The 22,775-nt window shown below is 37.9% G+C and overlaps 1 protein-coding gene across 7 annotated transcripts in view; it reads right to left on the reverse strand.

Annotated features, from left to right (window-relative positions):
• Positions 1 to 506: 506 nt before the first annotated feature.
• TBC1D5 (TBC1 domain family member 5) overlaps positions 507 to 22,775 on the reverse strand; it is a 313,714-nt gene continuing 291,445 nt past the window's right edge. For all 7 annotated transcript variants that reach the window (XM_054273245.1, XM_054273244.1, XM_054273243.1 and 4 more), the window contains 4 exons: positions 21,828 to 21,927; positions 8,389 to 8,468; positions 7,468 to 7,644; positions 507 to 896 (listed from right to left, as the gene is read on the reverse strand). In XM_054273245.1, coding sequence (XP_054129220.1) covers positions 603 to 896; positions 7,468 to 7,644; positions 8,389 to 8,468; positions 21,828 to 21,927 — 651 coding nt within the window. In that variant the 3' untranslated portion in view covers positions 507 to 602. The remainder of the gene's footprint in view (positions 897 to 7,467; positions 7,645 to 8,388; positions 8,469 to 21,827; positions 21,928 to 22,775) is intronic.

Genomic DNA, 22,775 nt, shown 5'->3' on the forward strand with positions numbered 1-22,775 from the left:
TGAACACACCTCAGGCTATTGCAGGATGAAAATTAAGAAACTAGGATTCCTCAAGGGAGAACAAACTTCCTACCAGGATGATGCTTTTAATCTTTTTGATACTCATTCCCTACTTCTCTAATCACAGTCTCTGAAGAAACAGTACCCTTTCCTACACAGAAAACCCAGTCAAGCACATTTTGTAAAATGACAATAATAAATCTAGCCTGTCTTTCCTGCATCAGGTCTGATGTCAGGTATCCACACATTTTCATTATGGTACCTAGCATATACTACTCTATGCTTTGGGAAGGCATCACTTCTATAGTAACAAAGCTCCTATGTAGGGTAACAGCATAATTAATAATAACTGTATATTAGAACTGGGTTTTACTGGGTCTTTATTTAAGGCAGTTATTAAAATGTATATATTATTTTTTAAAAGTAGCAAATTTATGTCTTTGTTTGTTTGTTTGCCTTTTTATTTTAATTTAGGCTTTTGGCAGCTGAAATGGGCTACCTTTATTTTCTGTGTAATCCAAAGAACTATCCAACCCGTGAAATCACAGAAATTAGAGCTGAGTTGTAATGACAGATTTCCCAAACTCTCCCAACCTGTTTCCTTAGATGTCCAGTGGGCTGACAATAGCAAAGTCAGAATCTTTGCTGTTATTACTACTGTCATCATCAGGGCTGGAGCTGAGGTTGCTGGAGGAGGCTGAAATGGAACCCATCAGAGGGTCGGAAAATATCAAAGAGGAACGAGACGGAGCTTCTGCCTTCACTGCTGCCTCCTTGTGTGCCTGAAGGGGCTGCACTGGCTCTGGAGCAGCACTTTTACTTCTCTCCTCTTCTTTGGAAACCATAATATAGTCATCAGCACTCTTGCTCTCACTAGTGCTCGCATCAGTTGTAGTCTGTGAAACAACGGCACAGAAAAGACTTGAAGTGAGCACCAGCACCATCACATAACGAGACTTATGAAGAACGTCAGACATATGAGAATGGGACAAAGGAATAATTATTATCCAAAAGTGGCAATGACTAAATAAAGTGAAAAATAAAGTCTTTGGATGACATAATTTGTTATTTCACAGAATCAAAGAATATTCTGAGCTGGAAGGGACTCACAAGGATCGTTGAGCCCAGCTCTTAAGTGAACAGCTCCCACAGAGATCAACCCACAGCCTTGGCATATTAGCACCACGCTCTGACCAACTGAGTTAATTTAAAAAAGCATAAAATGTAACACTCTAAAAATACTTTTTTTGGTCTAACAGTCTTACATGTCTCATCATCACAGTGCATCCAGGTGGTGACCACAGCAGCCAAGCATCACACACATACATTATAGTCAAGACTTTCAGCAATTACAGTGGGTTTCTGTAGTATTTAGTGAAGTGGTTTTGAGAAATTTTTTGCTGGTTTGCATGTACAATAGCATTTTGGAGCTTGTCAGGAGAATGGTTTGAAATAGAATTTCCTAGTAAAACCCTGACTTGTGAAATCTAAACCACCCATAGACCTGGTTTAGTGTGCACCACTTTGGGTTCAAAAAATCAGGGCTGCCAGAACTTCCAGGGTTAGTGTTGTTGACTATTTCCTAACTCTTCCAGAAAATGAGGGTCTGGAATCCCAATTCTGTCTGGTTAGATCTTGGGAAATGTGCGTCCCTGAGCACTTACGTAGTAGCTCAAGATCATGCATTAGTGCATCAGAAAATTATGAAGCCTCAATCTTATAATCCATTATACTAGCCACACTCAGATTCCCAGCTTTTCCAATCAGAGCTATATGCAATTAGAAAGGGAGACTGCCATACACAGTAGAGTGGGATTTCTCACTTGTTGACAACTGGCAGCCTTTTAGCTTGGTTGCAACCCAAATGGACAACGCTTTGTCTCCTGCTGCAAGAGCTGCACTCAGCTCCTGTCTAGTGCTATGTTCCTCTGGCAAGAACATGACTGCTTTCTTGGTTGCTTCCACACAGGTTTTTTTCAGAGTAATAATGCAACCTGCCAAACAGCCTGTAGGTACAAGCATCCTGAAGCGGTGTGATGCTGAAACCAATATATTTGATTACACGAATCCAAGACTGAGAAAAAGGAAAAGTACTGGGAAATGTGTACAGCCACACTTGTGGCAATACAAGCCCTTCAGCTGTGACCCTTCCACAAAAAATAAAAAAAGAAGAAAAAGAAAAAAAAGAAAAAAAAAATTCATTCTGGGATGAAAAGAGATTATAAGTATTACAAAAAGGAAAAAAATCCAAAAAACAAGCAGTTATAGAAAAGAAAAATCAGGATTTATCTGAATGAGATAAAGGCAAACCTATATCATGGTATATAAAATTGGAGTACCACAACCATGAGCAAGCCACAACTGCAGTTACAGAATCCATGACCACCAGTAAAACTTCTTTTGCAAAATTTATCATTACAGGTGAAAATGACTTTCTTGTTTTGACTACTGATTATAGATCAGAATGTTCTTGTAGCTCAGGAGGCAAAACCCACTTGTGATTATGAAGGACTGTAAGATGAAATGAGGGAGCTGGAAGTCTTTGGTTGTCATTTGCATGCTCATTACAAATTGTTAGAAGTCACAATGAAGATAAATCTCAGCTGAATGGGAAAATATATTCAAATACAGAATTGTGCCCAAATTTATATTAATAAGGCTTCAAATATCTCCCTTTCTAGTAAATTCTGAAATATCCTGCTCTCATAATTTATAATTTTTGTATGTTATCTACAAGTATGCAGGTATAATAATATTATGTTATTAATATTACAATAGGTTTAATAACATATAATATTCTGTTTTGTAATGAACTAATTTTACCACTTTATAATTCAAATGGAACTATCTTGAGTCCAAAATTTTACCTGTCCCAATGTAAGACAGTCGTCACATTGACAGAAATTGACATTTATTTTTCGTAGTAACTCCGTTTTCACAGAAGACTTAATACAATTCATACAAAACACAGCAGGTTGGTTTTAGAAAGATCAACAACTAGCCTCTTCTGAGTGTTATCAAAATTGATCTCCAACCCTCCTGATACATGCAGAACCAGAGTAGTTCAAATGTCAAAAACTGCAAGCAGTTTCCATGAAGTTAAAACCACAGAGTTCTATCCTACAAGGAGAGACACTTCACTGTTTAAACACTTCTGAGCTGAGGCATCATTTGTTAGTAATTAGCCTTTTGCTTTCATCTTGTCTGTTTGAAATGCTGTCTTCATGAGCTGTCAGTGAGTCAGCTGCCATCACCAGGGGGCTGAGGACACAGGCAGCACACAACCGTGGCTCTGCTCCAGCAACACAGAATCACAGAATAGTTTGGGTTGGAAAGACCTTTAAAGGTCACATAGTCCAACTCCCACGGTGAGACACGGGGACATCTTCAACTAGAGCAGGTTGCTGAGAGTCCTGTCCAATTGGACCATCAATGTTTCCAGGGACAGGGCACCCATCAACTCTCTGGGAAACCTGCCCCAGTGTATCACACCCTCCTCATCATTAAAAAATTTCTTCCTTAGATCTAATCTAAACCAACCCTCTTTTAGTTAAAAACCATTGCCCCTTGTCCTATTGCAACAGGCCCTGCTAAGAAATTTGTTTCCATCTCTGTTTTAAGCCCCCCTTTCAGTACTGAACAGCCACAATTATTAGGTCTCCCTGGAGCCTTCTCTTCTCCAGGCTGAAAATCACCAACTCTCTCAGGCTGTCTTCATAGGAGAGGTGTTCCAGCCCTCTGATCTTTGTCACACTGCTCTGGACTTGCTCCAACAGGCCCATGTCCTTTCTCTGCTGGGGACTCCAGAGCTGGATGCAATGCTCCAGGTGGGGTCTCACCAGAGGGGAGCAGAGGGAGCAGAATCCCTACTCTGAATCTGCAGGGAACACTGCTTTGGATGCAGCCCAGGGTACAGTTGGATTTCTGGGCTCAAGTGCCCATTTGGGAAATGTCCAGCCTCTCATCCACTAGTATTCCCCAGTCCTTCTCAAGAAGGGCTGGTCTCAATCCCTAATCTTCCAGCCTGTATTGATACTTTTTTGGGAGCTCTAAATGCCATAGTCAAAATTTCAGAACTTTGTTCCCATCCCCCTGCCCTGTACAACAGAAATATACATTCCTCTAAACAACCACCGCCACATAATTCACCTGGCCACTTTCCACACTTCTATTTAAAAACTCTCAGGGAATGCAGTACTGCCTCATTTTTCAAAATTATACACTTTATTATTCCAAGCTATCAAGAATCCTTTATTTCAGTCCTCACAGCCCTCACACCTCCACCTTGCGTAGGGTGACACAGATCTTACTTAGTGAAACACTCGCCCAGCAAGATCAGTATTTTTGTTTCTGGCACTCCCCAGTTTCCTAAATTCTGCTTTCAAGACTGTGTTCTAGTGCAATTGAAAAAGCATCCTGCTCTTTAATAAAGGAAAGAAAACCACTCATCCCAGTTTCTTGTTGTAACTGTTGAGCTTCTCAACACTACTCTTCACGCCACCCACACTTTTTGGTTTGGTTAAGGAGACCTATAGCTCATTGAAGTAACAGAGAAGCAGCAAAGCAGAGATATCGACCCCAAAATCCTATAAAAGAGCTGCCTGTAAATGTTTGCCTATCCCTAGCATACACTGGTATTTTGGAATTTTGGAACTGATATTTCCAGAGGTAAAATACCTCCTTCCTTCTTCTTTTGCCTGTTTCTGTTTCAGGAAACTCACGCTGACGTGAAGCATGTTTTCTCCCATCTGCTGCCACTACTGAATAAATGAAAAATGACAGAATTATACTTCCAGTAGCTTTGAAAGTTAACAACCTTACGCCCGTTGCCATATGGCATCTCCAAACAATTTTTCGTGATGAATATCAGCTACTAGGACCAGGCTTATTTCATTTGCCTTCACACTGTGAATGAGTTAAAACTAACTGCAAGGATACAAATCAAGAAAGCTTAGAAGAACAGCAGCTCATTTTGCCTCCTTCTTTGAACAGACATAAAGGCAAGATAATGTGTTAATTATCATTCATTATTTAGCAACAGAAGCCTTCTGTTTGTCAACTGCATGCTGCTACCAAAGCCAAACATTCCAAAAAATGCTTTATTCCTTTTAGCCTTTATCTTAATTTTTTTCTGCATTTTTAATTTTGCAGCTTTCCTTTCTAAAAAGGGGCTATACCCTTATCCTCATTTTGCAGAAAGGGATTTTGATACAAAAAAGAGGAAGAACACTTTTAAAAAAAAACTAAATGATAAATAATTTATACTTATATAACAGCCAGGCTCAAAAGAACAGATTTTAATCTCATTTATAGAATAGCTACACCTATAACTGTTTCAGCTGTCCTAGAAAATAACCCTATAACTCCAGCAAAGAATAATCTCTACACTACAAATCACACCAAACAGAATTACAGGCATTACCAAAGTCACAGAAAATGCAAATAGAATAGAAATTTATTTAGCAAGAAATGCATTAAAATAGCTAGAAGTGGTTGTTTTTTAATCCTCCTGCAGCTCTCTGTGAGTACTCCCTGCATGATCCAGGGCATCAGTGCAGCCCCCCTTTCTTCAGCAGAGCTAAAAACCTGGGCTGTGGCCTGGTTTGGGCTGACAACTGAGCTCACCAATTAACAGTCTAATATCACACTCCCCTATTCCACATTTTTATTGTTCTGTATTTTATTAAAAGGGGTCCGAAGCTCTCCTCTTTTTGTTTGATTTTATGCATGGTGGTTAAAGATGAAGGGCTTGGAAACAGCACAGACTAACTAGGGGCTAGTTAGACAGACAGACAAACCATCCCTAATCAACTAACTAAGGATACCACCAGTCCTCCTGGAGTACCATTTCTAACACTAATATTTTTCTTTCCGTCAGAGGTGCTGTTGCTCATTATCATAATTGGAAGTTCCCAAAGATAAGAGGAGAGGGGGCTAATCCATATGGATGTGCTGCACCTCCAAACATAAACCATGCAGTGCTAATGCCTCATTAATGCTTTGCAGCAGCTCAGCTTGTACAACCTCTACTCATGTTGCTCATAGTTGACTTATGAGCAGCCTTGAAATTGTGGGTCATGGATGCCACTCAGTTCCTGGGGCTGGATGCATATACCCTGACTACAGACTGGGATAAGCCCAGACCTCATTGTACATTGCCCTGAAAATCTGCACTGGAGCAGATCTGTGCAGAGCAGGCTTCAGCTGTACACTCTCAATACCAAAGAGTCCCAGCACATCCATGATATGTGGTTTAGACCAGACTCTGAGTAAGGGCTTCTCCAGCATCAGTAGGGTCTGCTCACACACCCACACCACACACAGCTTGCTGCCATGTTATATGGCATTCTACTTTCTAGTTTCTAGAAGTAAAAAATCACCAAAAAACATTACCGTTTTGGAAAGAAAACAAAAGGTATGTAATAGAAAAAGCTAGGAGATCAAGGGCAAAAATATGAACAGTCCAATATGCTGTATCAGTTTAACCTATGCCTTTATTATGGCAGAAAGTAGTGATTGTAATGACAACAGCTAAGCAAGAAATGAAAACTCTCTAGCAAAGCTTTGCTCTTCACCATTACTGAGTATAAAAAAATAAATCTCGGTATTGCCTCTAATACCAAAATACAATTAAAAGATATATTTTTAACATAGAATGTTCTAACTCAGGGGGATTGTGTGTAATAAATCAAAATGACCCTGTGTCATTACTTGAATAAATATTTCCTGTAGTTCCTAAGTAAACTTGTCAAAAGTGAACTGACTGCAGACTCAGACTTTGAGGTGATAACGCTGCCACTGATTTATGAGTGTGAGTATCAGCAGCAGGAAGGCAGACTTCATAGAACTCCAACATAGAAATGAGCAGGCACAAAAGTACTTATTTTTAAGATCACGTTTGGGTTGGACTGAGGCTTACACAGAGAGGGCCCTTTGTCTACGAACCTTTCCTATGACTGGATGCTTTGTATGTGAAAACATTGTTTACAGATTCAAGGAGAAAGTCGATACAATGAAGTAGAAGGTAAAAGCAACCTCCTTGCTATTTCCTTTTTGGCACAGGCCATGAATACACTGCAATGCAGTTAATCAGCTCTTACATAATGGGATCCTGGAGGACAAGGACAATGAGAATAATCATGTGAGAACATTTGGTATGGGAACATTTACCTGCAATTTTTACTTTTTTTTTTTGTAGGAAATTAATCTGTGATTCTGTGATTCAACAGTGTTAAAGAACTCCCCTCAAATGCCTAACACTTAGACTTAAATATCTGCGTGTGGAGCATAAGGCTACAATAAAAATAATTAATCAGAGCAGGGCAGTAGCTAGAGATACACTTTTAACCCACTCTTCATATGGACCAGGAATGCTGGTGTGTCCCCACATAATGTCTGGACATGCTAGAGGAAATCTCCAAAAAACGGAAGGCCATCAATGGCCTACTTGAGATGTTTTTATTTTACCTGTTGTCCTGAGATGAACTGTTGCTTTGTCATGACAGGTCCCTTTAGAACATCACCTGCTGCCTTGTTCTGATTATTGGAACAGTAATGATCATCAGCAATAGTAATTTGCTCATTTTCTTCAGCTTCCAGCTGGCTCTGGTTGAAACGCAATGAACCTTTCAGGATATCCTTGATCTGTTGTTGAATAGGAAAGGAAAGGATGTAAGTTAAAAACTGGGAGGAACTCTACATTTTCTAAAGCTCTGTGCAGACTGCTTTCATACACCATTTCCACAAAATATTTGCTTTGAAAAGATAGGAAGCAAGTCAATATTCAGACCTATATTGGCCAAAGATAGAAATAACAGTGAAATGTGGTTTCTATTAGAGTCTGGAGAACAATTATCCAGGAAATCTAAAAAGAATAAAACTGTTAAGATTACTCCCTGCCTCATTATAGATTTAACATATGACACATTGCTCTTCATAAAATGTATTTTGAGGGAGCAGAGGGCAGTATAATCAGAGGTACAGATGCTCAGCAGCATTCTCATTTTATGTATGTAGTATTTTTTCCTTTAATTCAATGATATTCAAGTGTTGTCACAATGAAATAATGGGGACACAGGCATAGTTGTTGTCTAGCAAGTACATTTGGCATTAAGAAAAATGATAGCATGGCTTAAGTCCAGCACTTGGTGTTGCACTTTAGTTTTGATCTGAGGCCTCCAAAACTTCCACAGGAGCAAATACTGGGCAAATTGTTTGAACTCTTTATAGCTGAGTTTTATTGTTACAAATAAAAATACACCACAAGGTTCGATGCACACAGCTACAAGAAGACAAAATAGCAGTATACAAAAAGAATCGGAGAAAAAAAGGAGAAAGGATTAATAGTTTTGAAGGGCACAAGAAGGTTAAACTATGCAATAGTAATACCTGCTTCAAGCCAGCCAAGGAAACCAGGATTTCATCTTCTTTTTCCAAGCGTTCTTGCAAAATGACTTCCTGAATATTTCCTGTAACATCAAAAGAAAGATAAAGAGAGAAAACATCCTAAATAAACTCAAATGTGCCGTTACTTACTGCTGACTGATGCTTTCAAAACAAATTTCTGTGACCTGCAAACACAATTCTGTATCCAAACCTAGAGACTGACAACCTTATTTTCTGCAGAGGTGAGGCCAGCCTGAGCCTGGCACTGCTGCCAGGAAGCCTCCAGCAATGCTCTGCTCCTGCAGGACTTCTGTTGCCCCTGTGTACCAAGGAACTCAGGCTACTAGTGGCCCCTAGAAGACCACACCAGCCTCTGTGTTACACACAGTTTTGAACTTAAAAATGGTTTAGAAAACATTCAAAACCAGAGAAATCTGCTGCAGCTCACAGAAAGGTTTGGGTAGAAGCACAGCAATCTTCATCTTGATCCCATGGCTATTGCAGGTGCTAGAATGCTCTTCTTTGTAGAAAGACTACAAAAAGTTTCATTCCCCTCCTATTCTCTTCTTTTAGGTAAAAGACCCAGGGCCAAGCAAAACTTATCTGACAGAAGGAGCAGTGCAGTACCAACATTTCAGGAGACTCTTGCCTTCCATACCCACAAAATGGTCCTTCAAGGATGCATTTCACTACCCTGGTATGGAGTGTTTGTAGGAAGACAACCCCGGGCAATTCCACACTCCAACACAGCCCAGAGAAACTACAACTCCAATAACTCTGCAGACTCACTTCATTCTCTGGTCTCCCAGCTCCTGCTTTCTGACTCTTTAAGAAAACAGCAAAGATTCCTAGAGACAGATTGGCAGAATGAGATTGTATCTGTCACCTGAAAGCGACAGGATACTCCTTTGTGCCACTCCTGTCTTACATACACAGACTGAGCCCAAAGCCCTCAGTGACACTCGTTATTGAAGAATGCTTTGCTGCTCCTGAAAATGTGTATTCCAGGTACTTCACAATTAGGGCTTTGTACAATTAATCCACACCTGCATTGCCTTTGTTTGTCTTTAACAACATCCTGCATGTTCAGGGCCCAAATCAGTGAAAAGCCACAACTGCTGTTAACAGATGATCCTGACAAGGACAAATATGATGACACTGCCAACTCTGACACAATATGAAGTTTCAAGTAAAAGCATTGAGTAATTTGATATGAGTTTTTTGTTTACATAATAAATAGCAATATAATGAGATGTGGGAGACAGGACAAGAAGAAAGATTAGAGGTGGAAAGGTAGATTTAAAACTTGTGTATAAACACAAGTTTGAAATTGAGTTGGGGCCAGTAATCAGTAATGGGTAAAAAGGAGGAATGGAAAGGGTGAAGAGGAAAAGGAACCACGCCTAAGTACTAAATGAACCGCTAAAAAGCAATCTGAGACACAGAAGGAATGAAAGAGTCTAGAACCAGGAAAGGCAACAGCTGACAAAAGTCAAGGTGATGTGATCAAGGTCAAGAGCATCAGTGAAGGTACCATAACTCAGCTTAGCATAAGCAGCCTGCCTGAACAAGGAGATCTATGCTCACATTATTTAGCACACTTTATTTACTATACTACAGTGGCAATGTCCTGCAGCAATCTTGCACAATTGTCAAATTGTTGCACAAATGAACAATTTTACATGAGAAAGACACTGCATTATGAAGGCCAGAAATAATAAAAAACCAGATCTTTCTGCAAATATGTAGCATCTTGAATTGCAAAAATCCATAATTATTGCAACATTTTACTTGCTTTTTTATTTTATATCTATTTCTTCAATTTGGTAAGTAAAATATATTAATATTTATTCATAAAAGAATAACTTACATTCTTTTTTCCACTGTTTCAAAGAATGCATGATTTCCTTCTTTTAAAAGGTCCATAATTTGAAACATCAGAAGTCCAAAGCCTTCATAGGCAGGACAGCCATGCCTGACCACAGCCTGAATCACTGAATTCAACAGTCTTTTCCATTTCTCAGCATTAGAAAGTATTCCATAGTGTGTGATCCCCACATAAATTAAACCATACATTAAAAAACTAGGGCATGCACACAAACTAAGCAGATGGACCAAGAAAATAATTCAAAGCAAACCTCCAACCTGCTGAAGACTAAATGAAGGAAATATAAAAAATTGGGAGGACAAGAGCAAGAAAACAAAAGCTGAAAGGTATTCCACATGATGTGGAAATACTCTACTATTATTACTGACCTTTAGAGATGTTTTGTGAATCAGTATTTAAAAATATAAGGAAAATAATTTATCCCCACTGTAAAACCCAGCTGAAACCATGTTTGATGAGCCAGTACATAGAGAAATTTTTAAAAAAATGATGAATGAAATATGATAGTTAACCAGCAGTAAAAATTAATAGAAATGTTTGTATCATCACATATTTACTTTAGCAAAATTAATGCCAGATTTTAATATTAGTTTCAGAGGAAAAAAGATTAGGAGCAAAAACGTAGGAAATACAGCCAATAAGTAGCAACTGAGGCATAAAGGCATAAATTGGGATGTCTTTCTCTCGTGCAATGAAACAGAAAGGAAGGTACAATTCCTTGTGGAATTGGCAATGAATCCGTTTCTTAAATATGTCCTTGAACTGCATATGGCTTCTAATCTGCTGGCTTCATCTCTTCTGAATGCAAAGTTTTTTAACTTTCAAATAAGTGGAACCCAAATTTACCAATGCTCATTCTTCTTCCCTGGCTAGTGAGTAGGAAGGAATTAAGAAAAATAATCCTAAGTGAGTGAAGTATATGGGCAATGTGATTTTGCATGAGTGCCTCCTTGATCACATCCTTCTGCTGGGACCTCCCTTTGAAATCCACGTGACTGGAAAGAGACGTGAGAAGAGGATGGATGAAAAGAAAGTTGGTTTGTGCTCTGCAGCTGCTCTCCTGTGAATGGATGCACCAGGGCACAGCATCCTCACTGGGGGACTCTCATCCAAGGTTTTCCCACTGCTAGGGGGACCACATAGGGCAGTCAGTTGCTGAGATCAAGAGGGAAAACAAGCTGTCAAGTGCAGAAAAAAGCTTGTTTTACTTTTCTGTATCTCAAAAGGTACCCTTGCAACTGGAAATACTTTAAAAGTTACTACTTCAAGAGTGCTATATTGATATATATATTGATGTAATATTACTCAGCTGAAGGACTTTTACTTTAAACTGAGATGTATAATTTAATTATTCCTTCACAGAAGATGTTATTGCACTTTGAGAGAAGTGCTTCATGTATATGAATGAATTTGCCACATATTGATTTTTTTCCTTATCTGTTGCTATATATCAGTACCTCACAGCTGTTTTTTTTTTTAATAAAAAAGTAACTATCTTAAAAAAACCCTGCAGATGACAATTTGGAAGTGAAAACACCTTCCTACTTTAAAAAAAAAAAACCCATGATACAATGAATCAAACAAACAGATTATGTGATTTCTATATTATTCAAATCTGAGTCCAGTTTGATTCTGTGCTATAAATCTGTTGGCATAGCTGTTGTTATTCAAAAGTTTCAAAATCCTATTGTACACAGTAAACAAAGGTTAAGGTCAGATATTCCTGACTGCTTTGTTTGGTTTTTTTTCTTTCTTTCAAGATTTCATTTAGCTGATGCCAAATGTTTTCTGCAGAAAAAGACAATATTTCTTTATTCAATGAAGTTCTTAGTAGGGGAAAACAAAAAGTGAATTTTGCAACTTCTCACCTAGTGGTCAGAGCACTGCTGTGAGATGTACGAGATACCAGACTGCCATTACAAGACTCTGGATTTGTTTCAAAATAGTGCTAACAAAAGTCTGACTACCACAAAATGAACTGTCATAGCCTGACTGTGAGCCTGACTAAGCCTCAGAAATACCAGAGCTGTTAAACCAGTTATTCTCTTCAGAAGTCAGCAACATTATCCACTTTGATGGATGCCCTCAAACCAGATTCACATCTTAAAGGATGCCTTTTATATAATGGATTAGAATTAATTTTGGGTACTTATTCTTAAATGAGCAGACCTGTTTAAATTTGATAGATACCAGACCAGTAAATCAATAATTACTTCCTGAGTGAGAGTGTGATCACCTGCCTGGATATATTTTAAATCCAACTACAACTACAGAGCAGGAAGATGCAAATGATTGCATTCATGTTCTTTTTTAAAAAATGCGGGGAAAAATTATAGCAGGTAGTGAATTTGTTAGCAACAGTTGAAACAGCTAAAAAGTAAGATGAAATATATTTTTTATTTCTTGCTCTTACAGTTATGGCAAATTGTGAAACACTTCACATGCACACTCAGTGTAGAAGTACTTTAAAAAATCACGATTTCTATTCCCTTCGCCTAAATTAATTGCTAAATTTTAAACTGAAGACATGCTATCTATAGCTATGAAAGAGGAAAAACATCCACAGCAGCTTCTAGCAGGAAAATTAGATAAAGCTTATGCTCTCTGACAATTGAAATGCTCTATATTCCATGATGGTGTGAGCAGTCACTGCTGAGTTCCCAGGCCAGGGAAAGGGGCTACTCCAAACATTCCTCTCTGAATGTGGAAAAGCTGTTAGGTTTGGCATAATTATTTTAGAGGCTTATTAAATACAGTAACTTTCACTGAAAATTTTGCTTGCATTCAATGCAGATTTTGCAAGAAACCCAACCACCCAACCGGAGCTGCACTAAATGAGTGGGAAAACTTGTCTGCTGTAGACAAGGTCCCCTCAGGCATCTCTTCATGCCCATCCATCCAGAAGACAAATCTGCACCTCTCCCCTTCCACCGAGGAGGTGGGAGACAAACACCCTGCCAGATGAAGGCACAAAGCACACTTGACGTAAAATCAGATGGATGTGGAGAAAACCAAACTTCTCTGAGGTTTTGTTTTTCCTCACTGCTGCTTTTGCAGTGCATCTCCCTGCTAATGATTTCTATTTTAAACTGGTCTCCGTGGGGCCTTTCCAGGAAGATGACTCCTGCTGAGAGGAGCTAACTCGAAATAGCTGCAAGCTGTATTACGAACGCTGCTTTTCTACTACTAGCTCCTGATCAATGACTTGTGAACAAGCAACAGGGCCAGAGTCATGTTAAATTGACTTTTTTGACCCTTGTTTTCACTACTGAGAAGAGAGCTCAAACTCAGAATGCAAAAGTACCTTCTCACTTCCATTGCAGGCAGGAGCAAGGAGAGAACTGAGGGTATTACTACACCTCTTTATTTTTCCAAAACAGAAAAGCCAAAAGTGTTCCTATATATGTCAAGGCACAGCCAACTCTCCGGACTCATATTCCAGTACTGCTGTATGATTGTCTTTATGAAATCAGGGTTTACAGAAAATGTTTCCAACATTCCCTGCACAATATACTAGTGATAGCAAGACTGCCTTTTCAAGAACATTAAGGGGCCAGGAGGACAGACTGAGACTTTAGCTTCTGTTAATCAATCCTTCTCTCTCTTCACAATAAATACTGCTTTCCTACCTGAACTTGGTCTGATGAGCACAAAAATGAACTCTAGACCTAACACTGCTTTGTGGCCTTTCTAGAAAGACGAAGCTGTATGGCATAGTGATATTGCTGTTTAATAATGCAATTCAGGATGTTTCCAACTACTGCATTTTCCTTCCAGCATTAAAAATACAAATGAGAGGAGTTAAATTCCCTTCTAATACAATAGTGTTTGTGATCTAAGTGTTGATGAAGGCAACACTGCTAAGTAGCCTTTCATTTACCTCACCGTGAATGCCAATGCTTCTAGTAACAATCACACATTATATTAAAAACAACACTTAGCAACATTTGAGTCTTAAAGAACTTAAGATGCTAAAAATCTGAAATTATCTGTGAAACACTGCATTCTTCAAGATATTTATTTGAATATAAATGATTTATACAGTGTTGAGTATAAGTGATGTATTCGTACTTCTGATTCATGTGTTGTGCAGAGCACCAACACTTCATCAATATTTGGAGTGTGGCAATGCTTGTGACATCAGAGAAACAGTAGTAAAAAGTTACCAGTCATCAACCCATAGCAGGGCACAGAATTGCAGATGTACGAAGAAGGAGATTGCTAGGGTAATGAAGTCATTTTGTCCATCTATTGCTCAAAGACACAATCAATTCTTAGCTGTCAACTCTAATTTACACACAGTATGCAGATTATGCTTAACATATACCTAACATCTGTGTATTTATGGAAATAATGGGGAAACGAACAATTTAGTCCTACAACAATTTTGCTTCTGCTAAGGTTTTACTTCCTTAGAGCTGGAACTGGAAGAGAAACCAATGCCCAAGAGAAAGGAAAAGGAAAAGGAAAAGGAAAAGGAAAGGAAAGGAAAGGAAAGGAAAGGAAAGGGTGGATTGTCAGTGTACTTCAGTATAAGAGAGACGCTCACTGAGCAGCAGGGAGGAAGCAACAGGAATTCACTGAAAGTTGCAAGGAAAGCTGTTAACCAGGTAATGAGGGGCTGTGTAAGCTTCATTATTTTAATCTCTTTTTCAGTCAGACTACTGGGATGAAAGCATCTGTAGGTGCCTACCACAGCTGGACTTTCAGGACTGGCATGGTTGTTATAGAAAGAAAGGAGGCTTCCTCTGAGTTGAACCAGTTGTTTCTGATCTTAAAAGCTACCCTTAAGTGACAAAAAGGTGGTTAAAATTCATGGAACATGAAGAATTACACTTTTCTTCTTCATATGTAAAAAAAAAAAAAAAAAAAAAAAAAAAAATATATATATATATATATATGTATCTGTTAAATGACCAGAAGTGACAGTGTGACAGTCTGAAAGTAAGTCTGTATAACAAATATTTCTTGTATACTATGCTATACAACAAATACTTATTTCCCAGTAAGCATTCCTACATTTGATTTAATGAATTTGCTAATGTTCTTTGTTTATATGCTATTTTTGTAGGTTATTTTACACCATTATTCTGAACCAAATACAACAATCCATTAGACTCATGGGCCCGTGTTTGATGTGCCCTTTTATACTGATAGCATTTCTAATCACACTGGATTTATACACCATGGATTATTTTATTTATGTCCCAAGCATAAGAGAACTCATTTAATGCATTTACTTCCTCAACAATGCTGAAGTATTTCATTTAAGCACAGGGCAGCAAAATAATTTCCATTTCATTTTATCCTTACAAAAATGTCATAACCTTTCCTCTCATCACATGACACATAAAACAAGAATTCAGTACTATCTTGCATACATTTAACAAGCACTGTGTTCAGATCTATATTGGGCAGTATGTCAATCCCTAAATACTGAGCATTAAATCAACTTCCTCCTCTCCTTTCTCCATTGTAAATGATCCTTAAAATAAAATGCATCCTTATAACAATTGCACTGACTGATAAAAGAGGAAGGAATTAAATCAGTCTAATTAAACCTTTAAAAGTGCTATTTCACACATCAACTAAAATTATACTAGCAACTATATCCTGTAAGTTTTTATTTCTTTATTTTGGTATTTTTTCTTCCTTGCTCATGGTGCTTGCAATAATCACAGGCTTTGAACTGTTTTTAATAAAACTTCCAAATAATATTCGTCTGGGAGATGTCAGGAAGTGCTAGTGAATATAAAAGTGCCAGCACTGCTTGATGTTTGTGGCAGGGATGTCCTGTGATCCCATCCAAAGAACTCTCAAAAGATTGGTTTTCGTTTTTCTTGCTACCATGATGCCATAATTTCTGGGCATTTTGTAAATACATGTAATTTTTTACAGGCTACCTATGAAAGCTGACAGCTGGCATGCCATCCCAAAGGCAGGATGCTGGTGGTGTTTGGAAGGATGTGAGATGAAAACTTCACTTTTCCACATCCCTTCCATAATCTGCAATGGAGGAGTAGAGATGTACTGGAATACTGGTCAAGGACATGGCAACATATTACAGATAGCAGGAGTGAAATTGGAAAATGCACCACAAGCAAAATCCAACAGCCCTGGATGGGGAGCTCGGAGAAGGATTTATTTGCTTTGGCTTAGTGAAGCCATGATGCTTTAGTAGATGTAGGTCAGACCTAAGAGGTTTTTGTGATGTTGCCTCCAAGACAAAAAGTGATTTAAAGACCTGGATATTGAGCAACATATTTCTGAGACCCACCTGAATCTCCCTCTGGCAGCTAGTTCAAGTTAAGCAGTAACAGTATGAAGGTGAAATTAATAAAACCAGGCAGACTTATGTTTCCTCTGTATAATTGGGTACCTTTGCACATATTTCTAGGGTGTTGTGCAGAACCCTGTGAGCTAACTCTGCAGAACTGGTATGAATCCTCAGGGCTCATTAGCTGAGGCTCTGTGCAGCAAGAAAGCAGCTAAATTGCTTCTGAATTTCAGCTAGCTGGGGAAGCAACCTTCTGCATTTACATAGTGCTGCCCTTAAGCAAAAGCAAGTGGGGAATGACCTTAGTTTCTCTACTTTTATAACCTGATAAATTGCCCATCAAAAAAATAGTTTCTATATAAAGACCTCCATATCCAAGTTAATACGGAACCAATGTTCCTATAAATTGCTTCTCATGAGAAGGACTTACTGTGCTACTTGTATAATTACTTGGTAAACTTTCCCACACTTGGAGGTCCAAAACCATGTTGGAAACAAATGGTAGGTTCTTCTGCCTGAGACAGTCGTGATGGATTGGTTCCTCTCCCATATAAAGAGACAACATTTTGAAATTCAGCACTTTTCTTTCTGGAACAAAACTGGCAAGTTAATATAAAACCTGCACAATCTCTCATATTGGTACTTGCCTATGGAGGGGGAGGGCTGATACTTCTCCAGGGGTTTAGTTCACTTTTTTTGTTAAGAAGCTGCACTTTAATTGTGGGCCAGTGTGGACATGGTCCAAACCCGAAAGAAATTAGAATAGCAGATGGTGTCAGATGACAGTGTCATTAGCTGGTGTCACATGAACTGCCATCTAACAGGCTTGAGCCTGGGATGTAACAAAGCTTTGCTCTTTGAGACACTCCAGACATGCTGAAAAAACACCTCAAACTCATTCCCATGTCCCATGTGAAGGACAAGGGAGGAATCTTCCAGCAGATACTATAAGGCCCTCCGAGAGCTGTTTGTGTGCGTGTCTCTTAGACATGTTTTTCATTATCTACTCTAAGACATCGTACAGATGTCACATTTACCAGTTACCAGGAAAAATCTTTTTCTGAATGTGCTTGCTAGCTTGATGCTTTTATTTTCACATAGTGCAAGAAAGGAGGAAATAATCAAAATTCTTCAAAAAAGAAGTAACATTATGACAGGTAATAAAACTGTAATACTTAAATGGTGTATTACAGCTTTCTGAATCATTGAGCCTTGAGGAATTTATGTGCACTAACAGTAGAGTATCTCCCAGAAAGAAAAATGCTTCAGAATATTACCATATTTCTGAAATCACCAGTGACAATATTATTTCCTGAAAAAGGCTAGTGCTTGTGAAAAAGTAACATCAAGAAACAGTATCTGTGATGATGCTGGAGCAGTGATAGCTATGGCAACTATACTTTTTCACTATGAGCTGAGTAATATTCTGCATTTATTTTGTGAGCAAAGCCACATGACAGGTTTACAAGTTTGGATGTATCTTCATTTCAATAACGGAAAAATTGAACACAGGTTTTGTTTTTTTTTTTTTGACAGCTATGACAACCTTGTGAAAACAGGTGGGAGAAACAGCAAAATCTACTTCCCTGTATTGCTACTTTACATACCTAAATTTTGACATTTGTCCTTGGAGGTGTTAAAAGGAATTTCCCCTGAGCAGTACTCCAGTGATTAAGGGAGAGAGGGAAGAAAAGTAAAGCTCTTTCTAATGCACACAGCCCTAAGATGGAGAACAAGATCACAAAATGACTTTCCTCCATTTTAATAATGAACCCCATACTTCTAATTTCTACCCATAGCACTTTGTAGCAATATTTCAGAACCATCATTCATTGCCATGGTAACATGCCCTGATATTACAAGCAGTTAATTATGTCGTTGCCATGTTGTAGACAGTGGGGTTTATTTACAGAAGGAGATAAACATTTAATGAAAGCATCTCTGAACATATGAACAAAATAAAAACTGCTATTCTGTCCCTCATATTCAAAACAGCATAGATAATTTCATGGTTATTTTGATAATTTCTCAGCTACAACACATCATCTCTGTAATGAAGTAACTGCATCTGACTGTCATCTGGATTCCCCTAGTAAGGGAAAGAACCTGAGAAAAGACAGCCAAAAAATCCTCAACTGTCTCATAATAATCCATGAGAAGAATATTCTATATTTGTTTGATATTGTGATAATTTTGTGGCAAATGATCACTGGATATGCATTTTTAAAAGCCTGAATTAACATTGTTTTGTTATAACGTGAACTGCAAATGCAATGCATCCTACAAGAAAAAGACTATTGGTTGAGTAATAATGTCTGAAAAGGCAGGTTTACAGCATCAATCTAAAAAAAGGGAGGTTCTTAAGAATAGGCACTTATATTTTATCAAATTTAAAAGGCAGGCCTGACTGCTTGACTAACATATTCATAATTCACAGAAACGTTGTCTAGCTCTTTGCTGAAAGAATTAGTTCTGTACGACTCCCCAACTTTTATATATCTGCAATCAGATATATACAATTTTTATAAACAATTTAGACAACCGTTAAATATATGATGGTTATATCTGCAGTTAGAAGGGCAGAAGAAAACTGAGTACATCACAGAGTTACCTGAATTATTCAGCTAAAATGCCAAATGGCAAGAAGTGAATTTTAATATTGTCAAATACAAGGAACACAGGCGGAAATAAACATTTCCTGATTTTACCCACAGGATAAATGCCTCTGTTTAGAAAGCTGTGATTCACCAAATTTTAAAGGTCATAACATATTATCACCTCAAACTATCACTGCATCAAAGAGCACTAATGTGATGCTGCATTACAAATGTTTAAAAAGAGCAATGCCACAGGAGAGTAGAGAGATGACCTTCCCTGAACTAAGTAACCACTTTCCTGGGCCCAGTGCTGGTACAGCATATCCTGATACAATTAACCCACTTGAAAAGACATATGAAAATCCTGAAGAATTCAAAGGAAGACCACAAAAATGATCTGGTCTAAAAAGTAACTCACATAAAATAAAATGTAGAGTTCTACTTAGCAAAGACAGTGCTGAGAGATTACTTTATCACTGGATATAGGTAAGTTAAATGAGGATTTTTAACTTTGTTATTAAAAATGCTACACGAGCCAATAGCTGGGTGATGAAGTCAGAAAAATTCAGCCCAAGAGGAAGAAGTAATATCCTTGAAGTTAAGTGTTGTACAGTTTACAAGAGGAGTGATATAACTCATCTGCTCTACAGTTTCTGAAACAAAGACATTTTCATGGGTAAATGGATACCTGGGGGACAATCAGATGTAGGAGCCTCTGCTAACTTTTCCCTTTAGAAATAACCAGATATGCTCTTGGGTTTTGTTTTGCTGCCCTTCTCTGAAGCTCTGAGCAGCATATGGACTCTGGAGACATTCCTCAGGGGGTGTTCTATAATGCACCAGAGAATCCATTTTCTAGCACAGCCTGCTGGGATTTTCCACATCATCAAGAACTCTGGTGGGTTTTTTTCCCTGCCTTCATGTGGATCATCTGCTGGTTGATTTGGGCATACCTTAACTCATAAATTTGCTACAAATGTAGAGGCTGTGAAGGTTGGTGGTGTTTTTGTCTCTCTTGTGCTGTTTATCACTTGTAACTGTTAATCTCTATAGGATATAAACACTCCAGTGTAAGACAAGTTTACAAAGTTAATAGTCCATGATGTTGACAAGACATGCAGGAATATTGTGAACAAGTACAGGGAGTAGACATGGAAGAGACTAGGCTGGCAGGCTCTGAGAGTGTTGCAGGGGTGTCACAATACACCCAGGACACCCCACAGGCAAAGCACTACGTGGGATGGCTTTCCTTGTCCTGTGAGGGTAACAAACCCCTCCACAGTGCTTCTGGGAAACTGCTGGCCCTAAATGCTTTTGTTTCTAATATGTTTGTGAAAAAGAGTTTAACCCCTTGATATGATCACAGATCATATGCTTTCAGTTCATGAATCCAGTGCTGAAAGGCAGACTGCTTCAAGGAGATTTGTCTGGGTTTATTCCGATTCCTGGTAGAGCTATAGTTGGTGAAATGTTTATGCTTGGAACTGATACCCTTGCTAAACACTCCTTGTCTTCTTTCCCAGAGGAAAGAAACTTCAGCTTTTCTTCTTGACACAGCAATCTTTTCCCCATCATTTCAGTAGTTAATAATTTATCCCTTTGCTTGCTTCTAATCTCATCATTAGTCATGTGCCTTCACAAAAGCAATACAATACATCAGACTAAAGCTGTCAGGGTTAGAGGTTTAGACTTGGCTTTTCAAGGCTGCAATTCCCAACTTTCAAGCAATACAATATTTATAGCTTTTCCTAGGTGTGTAACAGTGGCTAGTAAAACACCCACATGAAAGAAAATACAATTACAATATGGTTTTCACATTTGAACTTTCTGGCCTGACAAACTTAGATATCACATGCTTAGTTCTACCTACTGAAATCTTCAACTTTAATTTATTTTGCTCAGATATTGCAGGCCATAAATAAATCTTAAAATTATTGCAGTTTTGCCCTGATTTCTCAACAGTGGTGCTTTTTCACATAACTAAATATACCAACATTTAGAGTTCAGCTCAACATAGTTTAAAACCACCACTTTTATCAAAACTTGGTTAAAAATATTTATGGTTGATGTGAGAAATTTTTTTGTTTACTTTCTCTTGTAAGATTTGCCTTGGCAATATGTAGGCAGGATTTTGGACTGGAGTATTTGTGGATTCTGTTCCCAATGTATTGACTTTTATCTTGCTATATTTCTTCTGTTCTGAGAAAAATATCAAACTATCCAGCCTACAGTAACATTTTGACATATCAAAGGTAATCGTAGATCATAAAAATGTTACATTTAATGGAAGTATATGAATATTATACAACTATCACTACACACATCAAGTATCACTGTGGCGCTGTTAAACTGCAAGTGGACTTCAAGTCTGTAAGTTCACAAGGTTTGAGCTCCAACAAGTCTCTTATAATACAAGAAATCAAAGAAAACTGTGCTAAAATGCCTCTGCTTCTTATTAGTATCATCAGCAGCTATCCTACTCCCAAGTTTAAAAGTGTGACAGAATAAAGATACAGAGGCTGGCAGCATCTGATAGAACAACTGAGTACATCAATTCATTCTTTATCATGGCTTATAAAATAATATGCATTGTACTACATAAATATTGTTTTAGTTCTAATATAAACACTGAAAGAGCCTTTGCAAAGATTTACAGGTTAATTCAAGGTACTGCACTTACCAAGATGCGTGTTCATCATCTTTGCACAATATTTACACATGGCTTCCAAATCATTTAGCTGTCCTTGTAGGAATGAAATCTGGGCCTCTAATTCCTCCTCCTACAATGAAGAGATTATTAGCATTAAAATCTCCAAAATTTCTATAATGCAGACTAAAAGTAGAGGCTTAGACCTCTTTTAACTTTTTCTATTACTTTTTTCTTGGAAAATTTTGTCACTTCATTGAAATAGGGTTTGATTTTAATCTCTTCGTGTTTAATAGTACTACTCTTTTTTTTTTTCTAAGAAATTAAATAAAAATCTATCTACATTGACTTCAGAAAGGTTAATGATTCAGGATTCTTTTATAGACCAGCTACCTGGTTTCACTTGTGCAAACACAGTACCACAGCACTGGCTGAAAAACTCACCAAATGTGAAAAATTTTAATTTCTTTTAGAGTAACTTCCTCAGCTATTCCTTTGAAACCCTTTTTTTATTTTGAATTTCAAGAGGCATATTTCATGAGACCTAGGATTGCATCTCAAGGATGCAGTACTGCCATATATTTCGGTACACTTATTTTTGTAATCATCCATCATCCTCTATCTGTATTTAATCCCTACACTTGTCTTCACAGCCAACTTCACTTTCAGACACCATCATACATAATATTTAGGTGAACACTATTTTTAACACACATAGTATAAAGCAGTTACTCTAAATTATCAAGTTAAGGTTAAAAAAATATGCATCAATTAAAATTTAAAATAGTAATTTAAAAAATTGATTTTAAAGCCCAAGAGAAGCATTATTACCCATGCCCTGTCTATGCAATGGGAACTACCTCAGCTAAGAATTCCTCTTTGAATGCCTTTGTTTGCTGGTTTACAAATCCATCCCGTCTTGACTTTGAAGACCATATTACAGAGGAAGGTCACCACTCCTTTGGAAAAATTACTTCAAAG

This window comes from Melozone crissalis, unplaced genomic scaffold (assembly GCF_028551555.1).
Source record: "Melozone crissalis strain CALT ecotype California unplaced genomic scaffold, PUWL_Pcris_2 ptg000016l_1, whole genome shotgun sequence".
NCBI lineage: Eukaryota > Metazoa > Chordata > Aves > Passeriformes > Passerellidae > Melozone > Melozone crissalis.